Source organism: Myiozetetes cayanensis, unplaced genomic scaffold (genome assembly GCF_022539395.1).
Source record: "Myiozetetes cayanensis isolate MyiCay16 unplaced genomic scaffold, myiCay2020 scf12, whole genome shotgun sequence".
NCBI lineage: Eukaryota > Metazoa > Chordata > Aves > Passeriformes > Tyrannidae > Myiozetetes > Myiozetetes cayanensis.
In genome coordinates, this window is record NW_026086826.1 from 5516575 (window position 1) to 5531846 (window position 15272).

General features: G+C 52.2%; 1 protein-coding gene across 1 annotated transcript; it reads right to left on the reverse strand.

Moving 5' to 3' along the window:
* Window positions 1–222: 222 nt before the first annotated feature.
* TAL1 (TAL bHLH transcription factor 1, erythroid differentiation factor) lies at window positions 223–11862 on the reverse strand. Its single transcript, XM_050307257.1, is given in 7 exon segments — window positions 223–3275; window positions 3278–3394; window positions 7768–7859; window positions 8598–8965; window positions 8968–9025; window positions 10342–10390; window positions 11742–11862. Coding segments are annotated over 6 exon segments (963 nt in total). The 5' UTR covers window positions 10371–10390; window positions 11742–11862; the 3' UTR covers window positions 223–2976.
* Between the last annotated feature and the right edge of the window lie 3410 nt (window positions 11863–15272).

Here is a 15272-nt window from a genome sequence, read left to right on the forward strand (position 1 = left end):
CAGCCCAGACTGGACGGCGTGAGTCAAGCAAGGGAAAAAAAAAAAAAAAAATTAGTAGATCCTTTTTTAGTAGATCCTTTGGCAAGGTTTTTGCTGCCTGGTTATGGCTTTGGGTGGCTGCGAATGGGCCACCCTGGCATCTTCACCCCGCAGTGAAATACCAAAGTAATGATGGGTTAGAGCGATGAGGTGGCACAGAGGCAGACAGCGAGTGGAGGCTGCTTTGTAAAACTTTATTTAGAAATATTCTTGATATATTCATTATATATATATATTTATATATACACACACATTACAACAAATGTGTTTTCTAAATAGCACATCCACAGTGGGTTGAGACTCAGGGTACCAGGTCTGGTTACTTCATTTCTGCAGAAAAAATGCAGAAATCCAAAGGGAGGGCGGCAGAGAAAGGGAGGGGGCTGAAAAAAAAACCCCAAAATCGTAAGGCAGGAATTCACTCACACGGTACAACATTGCCCCAGAGCGCTGCTCCCAACAGAAACAGGGGATGATGGTTCACACAGCGAGAGATGAAGCAGAGAGGAGGAGAGGTGGGCAGAGGAAATGTACCATTCAAATCACAATTAAGTACAACTGTACATACCCCAGGAGACCTTACAGTGCGCTCTGCCAAGGGCTACGAGCAGGCACATGTGTGTGGTGGTGTAGGGGGGGGGTGGCTTTTGAGGGTGCTGCCAAGGTTGTACCATTTTCCCAACTATTCAGCTACCAAAAAGATTTAAACAAAAAAATAATAAATTTGTGTGGAATGAGGAATTTCTGAATGTTGGTGATTTTTTTTTTCTTGCAACAGTTTAATAAAAAGGTTGTAAAGGGTTATTTTTAAAACCAAGAATGGCTTTACCTGTGTGACAGCAACCCCCTCCCTTCCCAGAGGGTCCCCTGGCAGCCCCCACTGCTTGCCTTTCCTACCCCTGGCACCAGTACCAGCCCAAACCTCTTCCTCGGTGTCACTTTGTCACCTGCCAGCTCCTCTTCCCTGGCACAGCCCTGTGGGTAACCCCTTGTAGTAAAAACTCCCAAGCATGAGCAATCCAGACTCAGGGAGGAGTTTTCCTCCTTTTCCCCTTTTTGAGGTGGGGGAGATTGGTGCTTTCCAAGACTGGAGGTCTTGGAAATCCTTACATGGGTCAGCATCCCTTCTCAGGCAACTAATTCCACCTAACGTGCCAAGCCACACGCCAGACTCTTAACTATTATTTACAAAGAGGCATCAAAACCAGGCAGGGATGGAAATGACAGAGCTCTGAATCAAGCCCCCTGGATGGGCTTGCAGACACCCTCTCAAATTCTCTGTGTTCCCTTGTACCTCAGCATCCTGGGGAAGAAACAAGTGAGGTGGAAGGTGTCCCCCTCAAAAAGTTTTATCCCCCTCCAAAGGATGTTTGTGTGTGGTTTGCTGTTTTGGTTTTTTTTTTTTTTTACTGTAGCATGGTAAAGATTTCTGTGCCTTGACATCTCTGCAGAAGGAGAGGATGGACTTGGGGCAATTACCCCATCAGGCAATGGGTGGGTGGGAAATGACGGGACTGATGCAGTGGTGGCAGCACAGTGTGGTCCTCATCTCCCAGCCCCACAGCAGCAGCCTCCTGCTCTCCTGTTTCCCAAACACCCTCCTGGGCAGGCAGCAGGGATCAGAGGACCATCTCAGTCACAGATATCAACTTTGCAGCAATCTGAGCACTTGGGAATGGAGGCTAATCCCACCACTAGTTTTAGTTCTTCCTCCCCCAAGGTTCAGAGAGGCTGTGAGCTCCTACCAATCTCATCAGGCAAGGACCTCTCTAGTGCCAGAATAAATCCAGCACTGTGGTCCATACTGCGGGCATTGGCACAGCTGAACCACCACCATTTTCACACAATAAAATCAAAAACTTCAAAGCATACCATTAAAACCCTTTTATAACCCTATGTACACACACACTGTTGATACATCATTGACTCCTTTCACCTTCTTGTCACTTTTTGATAATAAAAATCCTCCAGTCCAAGGAGATACTCCACTAGTAAGTATTTTTTTCCCTTATTGAATCTGAAATTCATCTTTCTTTAGAGAAATTCTGGCCCTTACAGAAACCACTGGGAAAACTCTAGTAGACCACAACAGTCTTGGAGCTCACCTGCTGAGTGTTACCAGCAGAAGAATTAGGGACTGGGAGGGCGGCAGAAAACACCTATGTACCTTTTCTTTCAATGGATACTGCATGACAGTGTTAAACAGAAGTAATCCCACGTCATAAATACTACAACCCCAAACAATCCAAAGTTAGGTAGAAGGGAAAGGAAGAAAGGGGAAGGAAAAAAAAAAAACCAACAAAACAAAAACAAAAAGAAAGAAACAAAGAAGAGAGAAAGAAATAGTCTTAATCCTTTTAATAGTTCTTTTGCTGAGGGTATTTTTGCACCTCTTTAAAAAGATACAGTCAAAAGCTCTCGGACAACAGGAACACGTGGCCCCAGCTCCTGTTCAGACCAGCTGTGTGTGCCACAGGCTGGAGAAGTGCTGCACTGGCATGATGCAGCAGTCTCCAGCACCACGTGGAGCAGGAAAGCGTCAGTGGCCTCCTCCAGCAGTGAAAGAGGAGTTTCACGCCTCAACCAGGTGACTTTTTAAAAAGCAGTGGTCATCACGTGGTCTGAAAGCCCTCTAAATGCTGGAGAGGCGCTGGTCACGTCTCCTCCCCCTCCTCAGGGTCACGTCACGAGCAGTATGTACAACGAAGATGACTTCAATGCTTTTCTTCTTTGTACGATCACGTACCTAAATACTGAGCGTCCATCCGGGTTGATCTCGCCCTCAGCCAGCGTGCCGGGCTGGGGGAGAGTGGGGAGCCCGAGCTCCCCGGGGAAAGGCAGAGTCACAGATCCCGACGAGCACAAGTTCCGGCATCCTCACGCTCGGGTCTTGCCTCTCCCCCCTCCCTCGGTGCTTCGGGAGCAGCGCCAAGGTCATCACCGCTGCGCGTTGCCTTCTACGGGGAGGATGGCGTGGTGCAGGCTCCGCGTGTGCTTCGAGTCCAGCGCTTCGTGCTCTTCCGTGAAGCTGTCCGGGCTCGCCGCTCCGTCCAAGGAGCTTCCACAGCTAGAGTTAGGAGACAACATGTCCTGCAGGAGGTCTTCCTGGACTATCCCAGAGTCTTTGTTCGCTTTACCCCTTTGGTTTCCTTCCTCCTCCTGGTCGTTGAGCAGCTTGGCCAGGAAGTTGATGTACTTCATAGCCAGGCGCAAGATCTCGTTCTTGCTCAGTTTTTGTCGGGCGGGTGGGTGGGGATGAGCTTGCGGAGCTCTGCAAAGGCCCCGTTGACGTTCTGCTGTCTCCACCTCTCCCGGCTGTTGGTAAAAATGCGGCGAACCACTTTCGTGTGAGGACCTGGAATTCCAACCAGACAGAGTTAGGAGTGGGGAATAACAGGTCAGGTGTACTTTGCTGAATAGGTCCCTGTTTCCCAAATTGACTGACTTATTCTAGTGACTGACATCAGCAAGGCAGTGAAACAGGAGTTTCCAGCTAACTGGAAACTGAAATGACGAGCTGAGATAGCCATAACTTCTGTTCAAGCCAGTGGAAGGGAAAAACGGAGTTGCATCTCTTTGAGTGTCTCCTCAGATGTCTAAATTTACCTCTCCAAGGAAGAAGGCTTAAGCCATGGCATGTGTGCAGAAGGCTGCTATGCCTTTAGGGTATCTCAGCTCATCAACAAGGGAAACTCAGCAATGAAGGTCCTATTAAAAGTTGATCTCACTAGGTAGTTTTATTTTCTATCCCAGAAGTGTCTAAAGGACACACAATTGAGACGGGAGGAAATTGGCTTGAGCAGAGGCTTTGACAACTCTAAAATCCAGAGACCTTCCCTGCTGCAGGCAGGATCCAGTGCTGATAGAGACCACCAGGTTGCCACCAGCTCTCTGGGTATTTTGTATGAAACAAGGTGATGGGATTCACCCCACAGCAATGAGGACAGGTAGCAATGTGACCCACAGAGTGAAGGCAGTGTCCTTGTTGGAAGGGTGATCATGAGTGGAGGATGAAACAGTTTCACAGCTGAACTGAGGGCCTCCTGGTCTCTCTCCATATCAGTGCCACAGGGCAAAAACTCCCTCTGACACTAACTGGAGAAGTGAAAAAATTGCTTAGTTACATGTGAACTCCAATTAAATCCCTGAAATTTTACAGCCATATTTCTGGCAGGGCATGTTACAGAGGGTGGACACACAAAACACACCAATTCTCCTCTCATATCACCAGGGTAACTCATGTTGCCATGAGAAAAACATTCCTTCTGTGCTAGAAGAGACCCAAAAGCACATCTATCCAAAACTACTGTGCTACAGGAGCAGCAGTTTTGTAAATCAGCATTGCAGGTCCGTGGAAACCAGCTCACATGAGGGAACACTACCATAAGATGCTTTTACTGTTACATCCTTTCCATCCTCGTCTCCAGGAGACATCAACAGTGGAAGGTCACATCGATCTCATTGAAATCTGGGAGAGTGACCATGGCAGAAGCTCCCAAAGGGTGGGAAGCATCACATAAAATGAAAATCATCACAAAGAGTGAAGCAAAGACTTGTAGGTAACACATCAGTGAACTGTACCCCCAAAAAATGTGGAATCCCCATCCCCACCCTGTCTCCCTTGTATTCCCCACATTGAGGCACTTGCCTAATTACTCCCTCCTGGAGGGAGCAAGTCCCTGGCTGTGGTAAACAGTTTAAGCCACAGCTCTGCCATCACCCAGCGAAAACAGCACCCCGTGGGACGTTTAAACATCATTATTCTTGTCTAGCAAAACCCTTGGCTGCCTTGACTGTGACAGAGCAGCTGAACAAATGCAACTTTGGAAGCATGCTAGTCAGGCTGCACCTCGACAGATTCCACCTTCCTCAACACAAAAAGAGGAATCCCACATTCCAGCTGATTAAACACCATCACACACTTCAGGGGGAACTGAGTGCCTTCAGTCCAGCACACCACACAGAACGTCCTGCACTGCAGGGTTTGTAAGCTGACACACTCCCAAGCAGGCAGGTTAAAGCTGCCAGCTTCTCCAGAGTGTGAGCAGCCACTTCTCCTCACAGCATGTTTAGGAGCAGGGAACCCCCCCGAAATCACAGAGAGCCCATGTGATAAGCTGAGTGATGTAGAAATGAGAAATGCCTCCCTGGCCTCCAAGATTCCAGTCTGATTCTTTAATGAAGGCAATATTGACCCCCAAACAGCACATAATGCCCTTTGTATGAATTAATTTGCAAGAGCTCATGGAAAGGGAAGATTTCTTGTCCCTAATGTGCACAGTCTGCTCTGTGGTGGGGACCAAGGGGACCTCAATAGCACTACTAAGAAGGTAGTGAAGAATGTGCCATAACCTACTACAACAATATAACAGTTTTAACACTTTAATGCTCTTTGCAGAAAAGAAAAAGAAACCAGCCTTTAATCCAGAAAAAAATGCAGCTTGAAACCTATTTGCTCCCATAAGTTTATGAGGAAAAAAAAACCTACACATTGGATATTGTTCATTAAAAAACAAAACAAAACAAGACCCAAAAAACACCTCAAGAGACTTCCAGCTTTCACAGGCTTCAAATATGTGTCTGTGTTCACTGAAAGTTGACAACTAAAAGGTATCTATTCATAAATAGGTCAGAAATAATAAAAAAAAAAAGGACTTGTTAATTTTATCCAGGGGCACCCAAACCAAGCTCCAGTGTATAACACAAATTCTGACACTGCTCAGATTCTTCATTCCTGCATCAACTGAATTAACACTATCTTTTAGAAAGAGGTCGGGTTTGGGCCAAAACATGTCAAGCAATAGAGAAAATTAAAATGCCCCATAGCTGTGTTATAATAGAAGATCTATTTCTTATAAAGAAATTTGCCTCTTAATTAATTCAAGCAGTCAGATGAGAATTTTTGCCTGGATTTTGTTCCAATTGATTGACTGATGATTTTAAAATTGTAATTAGAGATCTAAGGAAAACTAATAAAAAGATGAGCCTCCAAAGTTCCAGCATATACTTTTTTGCAGATACTTTTCCATGGTTTTCGCTCCATTTGGAGCTATTTTTAAAGAAGACATTAAATGCACCAAACTTTCCACAAAATATATAAAGGAATATTTACAAAAAACCTCCACTAATTTCCTTACAGAAAAGATCAAACACCAAGTGCCTGGCAAGACTTTCCTGCCCTTCTGCAGCTCCCAAGGGCTGGGAGCCCTTAGGAGTGATGTTCCTGTGTGCCATAGATGTCACCTGGCAGGTGACCACCAGGGCAATAAGTGAAGCCCATCAAACCACATAGACACCTCAGCATGGGATGTACATTCCTACAAATTGCTCCTGTTTAGACAGCATCGTCTGATACATATTTTTCTCCCCCAAAAAAGTGTTGAGCCCAGTCTTGGAAATTCACATGAGCCAGAACTTGCAGGATCGGGCCCAAGCTGTACACCTGAATCAAAGAACATACCCAAAAACTTTGCTGCAACCATGTCTGTAATCCTTAATACCTAATTAAATAGCAAGCTTTAGTCGGACAACGTGATTTGATGGACTTTTCACCGTAACCATTAAGCCCCAGAAACGAAAACCAGACAAAAAGCCCTTCTTGTGCTGGGGCTGTGACATCTCCCTGTCCCACGGGGCTCCGGTCTGAAAGGACCAGGAGAGCAGAGAATGGGGAGAGAGGGACTGATTAACGCAGATAATACCCTAAACCCGTCATTTCGGGGTGTATTGCTTTAGAGTGATGCGGATTATGATTTGATCTTAGATTAGCCGGGTGGAAGGGAAGGGACAGCTAGCTAAAAAGAAGCAAAATTAATTGTCCGGCAATTGAAACACAGTGTTTACAACTGCTAAAGAGAAAGCACATTTCAATTGATCTCATGTGTACGGGCCGTTAACTCCGCAGATAAACGGGTTAGCCTCCCACGTGTAAATCGTTCTTGCAAACACCCCTTTGCGTGGGCAGCGCTGCCGCCTGCGCGCCGCATCCCGCACCCCACGCCGGCCGCCGGGGAGCAGGCAGTGGACCCTGCGCTGTCTTCTCCCTCCTTTCTATTCTCTGAAATTATCCCGCGGCTCCGACAGGGATGCCCATGCTTGGGATCTCTGCTCAGACACCAGACTGTCACCCGCCGTATCTGCTCCCGCGCTCTGCCGCGGGATGCTTCTGCACCGCAGACAGCGGCAAGGTGCGGATGTACGCTGAATTAAAATGCAAAAGGCAGTCCCATTGAGCCCTTGCAGACCTCAGTGCAGGGTTAGCTCTTTGCTTCCAGGCAGTTTTAAGGAAGATTGTCCTTTCTGCACAAGGCTGTGGTCTGCCTTGCGAATGTCTCCTGGCTGAAAGGGTTTACAGACACAGCATCTCACTTCAATGGCCCTGATCTGCACTTCAACAAAGACTTGCATTGAGGATCTTCATTCAGATTTGATCTCTAAGGGTGCAATTAGCCATTACACTCAACTGCTTCGCTGGGTGAAGTCAAACCCACCGATCACGCTGCTGGGCGTTAGTGGGGACCGGTGTGGGCTCCACGATGCCGAGCCTTGCCGCAGAGCCACCCTGACTCCCCAGGCATCCTATTCGCATTTCACGGTTTGGGGGTTTAGTCCTTTTGTTATCTGTTATTTGGGGGTTTAATCCCGGAGTACGGCACCGTGCAGCAACTTGCCCCCCTCAGCAGAAGCGGACCCCCCTAAAGACCCAGCGCGGGGGCGAAATGCTCTCACCGTCTGTGATCTCCATCTCGTACGGAGACGGTCTCCGCTTCACCCGGTTGCTGCCGTACATGGAGAAGGAGTCCGGTTCGCCGAAAAACCCGCTGCAAACGAAAGGCAAAGGGGCCGTGAGGACACTCCGGCATCCCCCCGGCCCGGCCCCCGGGGAGGGCAGGCAGCGTCCGGGGGCGGCTCGGGGCCGGCGGGAAGCGGAGCTGCTCCGTGACCTGGGAGCGAGCTCACGGCTCACGAAGCCGAGCCCTGGGTCGTGAGGCGACACGACACGCGGCCGCCTGGGGACACGCAGCGTGGGCAGGGGGATGTGAGCAGCTTGGGACATCCGGGCTGGTTCCTCCGGGCAAAACCCGCACGCATCCCCGCGGCTTTGTGCCCTCCCGCAGGCGGGCGCGCACGTCCAGCCGGGCCCGGTCCGCACCGGGTCCGTCCCCGCACACCCCCGGGCTGGCCCAGCCCCTGCCGGAGCCTTTGCTGTCCCTTGCACTTATTTGAGGAACTCATCGGAGGACAGAGAGTCCGCCCGTTTACTGATGGACCTCCGGGACATTTCTACTGTGGGTTTTGGTTTTTTTTTTTTTTTCCTGGGAATGACAGTTTTTCGTTTCTTTTTTTTTTTTTTTTTTTTCCCCTTCCCTCTGCCCTTTTCCCTTTCTTCCTTTGCAAAGTTGCATGCAAACCCGCGATGACTAAGCCCCGAGTCCCGCTCAGAGGAAGAGATGCTGCGGCTCCCCTCTCTTGCCCGCACCTCCCTCCCCGGCACCGCATTCGAACGGGACACCCCTCGGGGATGGGATGGGATGGGACGGGGTGGGGGAGACACGGACCTGTTGATGGTGGCCAGCGGCTGGCCCAGGTTGTAGAGCATGGCCCTGCCGTGGGGCTGCAGCGGGAGCGCGGGGGGGCTCAGCTGCACCATGCGGGCCTCGCAGGCGGCCTCGGCGGCGCGGCACGGCTCGGCACCCGGCACTCTCTGCATCGCCTCTCCCGCCGCCTCCCGGCCTTTTATGTCCAGGGAGCCCCCCCGGCGCACCAGCTCGATGACGGGCACAGGGGCGGCGGGGGGCCCGGGGGAGGGCCGGCCCGCCTCCTTGGACGCCCCGTTGAGCAGCAGCTGGGGGTCCGCCGGCGCCTCCATGCCCCCGCGGCTGCTCTCCGGCTCGCTCGTGGTCTCCGCTTCCGAGTCCTGCCGCCGGGAGGGCGGGCATCGCGGGGGTCACTGGGGGGCGGCGGGGCGGGTGGCCTGTCCATCGTCCTGCGGAGAGAGGCAGCGGTGAGGGGCGGCCCTGTTTTGGGGTGTGTGGGGGGTTACCCCTCCCCAGGTACCGCCCCGACAGGGGTGGCCGCTTCGGGGCTCAGAGCTGGCTGGCGAGAAGCGGGGGCAGTGTTACTAATCACCCTAAAATCATTTAAGAGTTTGCCGGCGGCACCGGGGGGTCTGCGGGTCCACCGCGCCCGAGCCGTGCGGGGCCGTGACGTCACGGAGCGGCCCTGCCGTGACGTCACGGAGCGTGGCGGAGCTGTGCGGCGCTTCTGACGTCCCGCAGCGCCCCGGCCCCGCAGGACGCACCAGCGGCCCGACCTCCCATCCCCGGTCCCCGCGGAGCGGTGGCACCGTCGGGGCGGCCGGTGCAGCCGGAGGGGCTCGGCCAGCGCCCGGCGCGCCGAGTTAAATTATGCGGCCAAATGACGGAGGAGGCACAGGCACACCCCCGTTTTTTTGCGGGGTATTTCTCCCCATATGGGGGGCCCCGGCGGTGTTTGCCAGCCTGCGGAGCCAGCCCGATCGCGGCCCGGCCTGACAGCAGCGGCCTCAACCTCAAGGTTCTTCAACCTCAACCTTCTTCTCCCATGTCTAATTTTTACTATTATTATTATTAATAAAACAGCGAAATATACCCGAAAACACTATTGGGGGAGAGGGGGTTAAACCAGCCCCTAACGGAGCCAATCCCCCTGTGCACTCTCTACAGCAGGAAGGAGGAAGGGGCCCGGCCGCGGCCGCACTCAGCATTGTCCCCCTTCTCCCATAGAACGAATGTTGTCGCGACAGGGCACCTCGCGCCAAGGACAGGCAGCGATATGGAGATTATTGCCACGCTTTTTCTCCCACATATCCGCTCGTTCGCTTTTAGATTTTTTGTTCGTTTGTTTGGTTAGTTGGTTATTTTTTTCCCCATATAAATAGGGAGCTTCACGGAGCAGGGAGCTGCAGCCCATCCTTCTCGCTCCTTTGCCTTGGGTAATTCTTTTCCCCGTTTTTGATGGGCTGAATTGCGAGAGAAACCCCTTTTTTGGCCATATCTCACCATCTCTCTGAAAAATAAATTTAAAAAAAAACCCAAACAAAACAGCCACCCAACCAAAAGCACAAGCTCTGTGCCTTCCCTCCAGCCCCTTCCCCGCCAGCCCTCTAAAAAAGAAAAATCTAATTGCCTATTCCGATATTGTATAGGAAGAGATTACTCACATGTGTCATATTTAAGTAGGGACACCGCAAGTCTCTCCTGTTTCAACAAAAGCGCTCTCAGTGTCAGGCTGAATTTACTCCTCCCACCTCAAGGTACTTACGACTTTACAGAGAGGAAGGACACCCGCATCGGGATAAAACTGCTAAATCCTGGGAGGAAGAGAAGGGGGGGGAGAAAAAGAGGAGACGGTGGATCTCGTGGGTCCGGATTGCCAAAGATCAGTGGAGAGAGAAGGGTGCAGGGGAGAGGGAAGGAGGGGACAGCACCCCGGGGCGGCCCCTGTGACAGGGGACAGCGGCCACCCCCGGGTCCCCCCCCGCCGCCGCCGGGAGCCGCCGCCTCGCACAAGGGGCCACAACGAGCGACGGGCATGGCCTGGCGTGGAAAGAAAAAAAATAAATGGGGGACAAAAAAAAAGGCGTGAAAACAAACAAAAAAAAAGCCCTATATTTGGGGCGAATTGGGCGGTTTTTTGGACGCACTGCAAGCCCAGTCTCTCCGGGAGGAAATCCCAGACGGGCCCGGACACGGGGTTGTTTTTCTCCCAATGGGCCCGCACGAAGCGGCGGCGTTTCTCCCTCGTCCGGCTGGAAAATTTAATTCCTAAAGGGGCAAATTAAATTCCTCAAGGGGCCCGTTAGCAGGCGCGCTCCCGGCCGAGGAGCCGCGACAGCCGGGGCCGGGCCGGCGGAGGGGTGAGCCCGCTCCCTGCCGCCAAGCAACAGGAAGGCGAGGCCGGTTTCATCCCCCACCGCCAAACAAATCACGAAAAAATAAGGTTTACCCCTTCGTACAAAAAGAAAGAAAGAAAAAAAAAATAATTCCGATGGCGTCTCCTCCCGCTTTCGTTAAAAACGAAATACACAAACGCGCAAAGATATCTGCAGTGTTTTGCCTTAAATTGGGGTGGTTTCGTTTGGAGAAATGCAGGTGGGGGGGCAATAATTCCCCGCCTGCTCGCTTCTGCTCCGCAAAATCCTTTTGTTTTCCAGCAGCCGATCGACAGGAAATTTCCAGCCCAAAAGCACACCTCTCCCGCCGGCCGTTTGTAGGGAAATCGCCCCAAAACGAAGGGGCGGGAGGGAGCGGGATATGAGGGGACCCCACTCCCGAGAAGAAGCGGTCAGACTCTGGCCGTCGGCCATGCCGTGTCCTGGGGTTTTTCCTCTGGGAGAATCTGGGGGACCCGGGCCCGGTGGGCTCTTCGCACCCACGGCTGGTCCTCTGGGTTCCCGGCGCGGTGGGGTAGTCGCACCCCACAGTTTCAAAGGGGAAAGCGCATTCTCCTCCTCACCCACCCACCCCGCATCAAAGAATAAATAAATAATAAAAAAAAGATTAAAACCCAACCGCGGAAAAGGTTTTGTGTTTTTTTTCCCTGCTCGCCTGCCTCTCACATGGGGTAGAAGCCCCCCCAAAGCCCCCTCGCTGCCCGCCGGAGTCCCCCAAAACCCCATCGCGCCACCCAGCTCGCTGCAGGGCCGATTCCTCTTTACTCACCATTTGCTTTTCATTGGGAAAAGTGAGTGGAGCCATTTTGTGGCCTACGCATCGCGGCTATATTTGTAGTAAGTGTTGGGTGGCTTCAGCTGGGTAGGCTCTAATTCCACATCACGTCCAGTTTCCTATTTAGTATGGAGAGCGGAACACTACTGCAATGTGGCCGAGAGAGATAAAACCCCAGCAGTGGCCCGCCTGCCCTGATAAGCTTCTAAACCCATTATTTATGAAATGATTCATTATTATTTGGCAATTTTATCGAAGGAAAGCGGAAAATTATTGCAGGGATATGCATAGGAATAACTCCGGAATGCATGCCTTCTAGCTTTTTATGTGTGTGTGCTTAGATGCTCTTAAAAAGACACTGCAAAAAAAAAAAAAAAAAAAAAAAGTAATAAAAAATTGCACTGTGGCTGCCTGCATCTGAATAGCGATTCTTTATTTTAGTCCTCTTGGAGGTTATTACGCCCCTGTTTTCACCCCCCTCCTTTTTTTTTTTTTTATTATTATTATTAATAAACATGGAACACCTACTCCGTTCTTAATTAAATTTAATGAGCCAAAATAAATTGTTGAAGGCGCTGAGAGAGGGGGAAGGGGTGTGTGCTGCTTTGGGACAAGAGGAGGTAAATAAAGCACATCTAGGGGAGATGTTTTGGAGAGAAGTGGCCCCATCCCCAACCTTCCTCCCCCCGTACTGTGTGTTTTTGCTAAAGGGTTGAACTGGGACAAGCTCCCCGTCTCTCCCATGCTGGAGCGGGGGTGAGTCCGAGCATCCTTGCTAGGCTGGGGGATGCTGGGGACTGGGAGCAGAGCACCAGCCGGCACCGCTCGCTCTCAAGAAATTTGGGATGTGAGCGGAGGAGGGAAGGGGAGAAAGGGCCCTGGGTCTCACTGTAGCAATGCGGGGCAGCCAGCGGGGCTCGGGTCCGGCTGCGAGCCCCATCGAAGAAGGTGCTCGGCCTCTGCCGCGAGGGTCTCCGAGCTGGGGTGGACGGGGACCCCCGGGCCTTCCCAAAGCCGCCGTGCAGCCGGATCGGCCGGCGGGGACGGGAGGCGGGCGGTGCGGGGGTCGCCGTGCCCTGTGCGGGGGTCGCAAGGCAGCGGGACCCTTCTCGAAATGCCAGAGGCTCCCGGCATGGAAAGGGGGATGAGGGGGACCACTGTAGGGTCCCAGACCGCTCCCTCCGGACGCCCACGGGTAAAGCGGTCCTAAAGGCTCCTAAAGGGAGAGGTTTCCGACAGCTCGGGGATCGGCCTTGGGGGGGAGCCCGAAAATCAACGAAATCTCCCCCGGCGCGGGGTGGGAAGGAGGGGACCCGGGCTGGGCGCCCCCCGGAACGGCCCCCGGTCTTGCTGCGGGGTTTGGGGCGAGGCGGTGGCCCCCGGCCGTGAGCGGAGCCCGGGGGAGAAGCGGCGGTGAGGACCGGCCGCACCTGCTCGTGCGTGGCGGGGGCGGCGGCGGGGCCGGGGTGCGGGGGTCGCTATTGTCTCCCCGCCACCTGCACACCCTCCCGCAGGGGGGAAATGCCGGAGCTGTTATTCTTCCTTTCACTCCTTCCCCTCAGCCTCCCGCTCTGGACGCGGCCGTGGGAGAGGTTTCCCCGAGCCCCCCGTCCCCGTGTCCCGGCCGGCAGGAGCCCGCACGATGCCCGGCAGCGTGAGTGGGGCGGCGGGGCAGGGGCGGTCACGACGCGCCGGAGAGCCCGCCGTGCCTCCCGCCAGGAAACACGACCATTTTCAAGCCGGCTCCTCTCACCAACAGGAAGCGTTAAAGATAGAACAGCCGGGGCTGGGCGGGGGAGATTAGGAAGCCGAGCATCTTCTGAGCACCGAGGGCCGCTGCGGGGCCATTCCCAGCCGTGCCGGCCCCCGCTGCGATGGGAGCCGCGGACGAGCTCAGCCCACCTCCGCCCGCACGGCAACCCCACCCCGAGCCTGAGGGGACCCTGGGGTGGCACCTTTCCCTGCCCTTGCCCTGCCTCGGGTGGGCTTCCTGGCCCCCCACCATGCGTTCACTACAGAAGAGGTAGCAAGTCCTGCAAACAGTGGGGAGAAACCAAAAAGATACAGAGTAAAGCAGTCAGTGATGCTCCGAGGAGGACCAGCACCTTTTAATCAAGCACTATAAAAATTTTTAATTATAATAAAAGATTTTTAAATAAGATTTTAATAAAAGAAACCATAGGAGAAAAATAAAAAGAAACCACCCCAAACCCAAACAGCGCTGCCCCAACCCCATGTCACTCCCTCCTGAGCCAGTGCTTGAGCTAGACCTGGCTTTCCATGTGCTTTTTACTTCTAACTGTAGTAGATGCTTCAGGAAAAAAAAAAACCAAACCAAAACCCAGACATCTTGAAATTACTCAGCACCACACTATGAAAGGAAAATGCCGCTTTAGGGAAGGGTGGATTTTTTGTTGCTTTGGTCAAGTAAATTAATGTTTCGCTCGCTCAGAGGTTGCTGTCCAAGATTATATGATTTGTGTAACTTAATATAACACCACACCCTTGTCCTGAGCTGTGTGCAAGTAGTTTGGCTTTTGTTTTCAAATTGTTTCTAGCCCTGGAGCATTTGAAGAAAGTCTTTAAAATATTAACCAATACAACTGTCATCTTCCTGTGTTTCCAGACATTTTACAATAGGAAACAAAGAACAAAACCCTGCAACAATAGCTCAGAGGTATGAATTGCCTCATTCATCTCACTGGAATGTTCAAAAACATTAACTATTTTTTGACTGATTCAGCAGAAAATGTGCTGGCAGATAATAAGCTTATGCCTGATCCAGGGACGATTCAGGGACTGAGAAAGGTTTTATTTTTTCAGCACAGCAAAAGTAGCACCTTTCCTGAAAGGAAGCAAATATTCTTGTTGATGGAAGAGGCTCCGTGAGAGGAGAAATTCTGACATGGCTTAAAGGGAGCTGCTGCCTTCCTCTCTCTGTAGTGGCTTTGAAATGGCACATGGCTTATCTCACCCCAATTCTGTAATAAATTAATTAGCAATTAGTGCCCTCTCAAACATACCGCAAACTAGCACTGCAGTCTTTTGGATTTGACTGGGAAAGGCCCAGGATTTTAGAGGGGGTTGTTTCAACTGTTAGTTTAACACTCAGAGCAGGAAAGCCAAGGTCAGCACCGCAGGCTGAACCGCTGCTGAGACAATGCCATCACTAAAACAAAGTTTGTTCCAGCGCCTGTTAGAGCACACTGATGTGCTACAGGCAGGGAGAAAACACGTGGCTCGACTGCCATCCTGAAATGTCCTCCCATTAGGAATGGTGGGAATGGGAATGAATCACCACTTCCAGCACCGGTGTCTCATTCCCAAGACCAGGAGGTCAGCACAGGGCTGTGTTACACCAAGCCACGTCCTCAGAGGCACCGGCCAGAGGCAGACAGAGCTGTCACAGCTGGCACTGGGCACCCAGGGGGGGCTCCAGCACCAGGGACAACACATCCTAACCACAGAACAGCCTATGACACCTAAAAACTGAACCAGAGTCATAACAGAAATGGACCTGTTAAA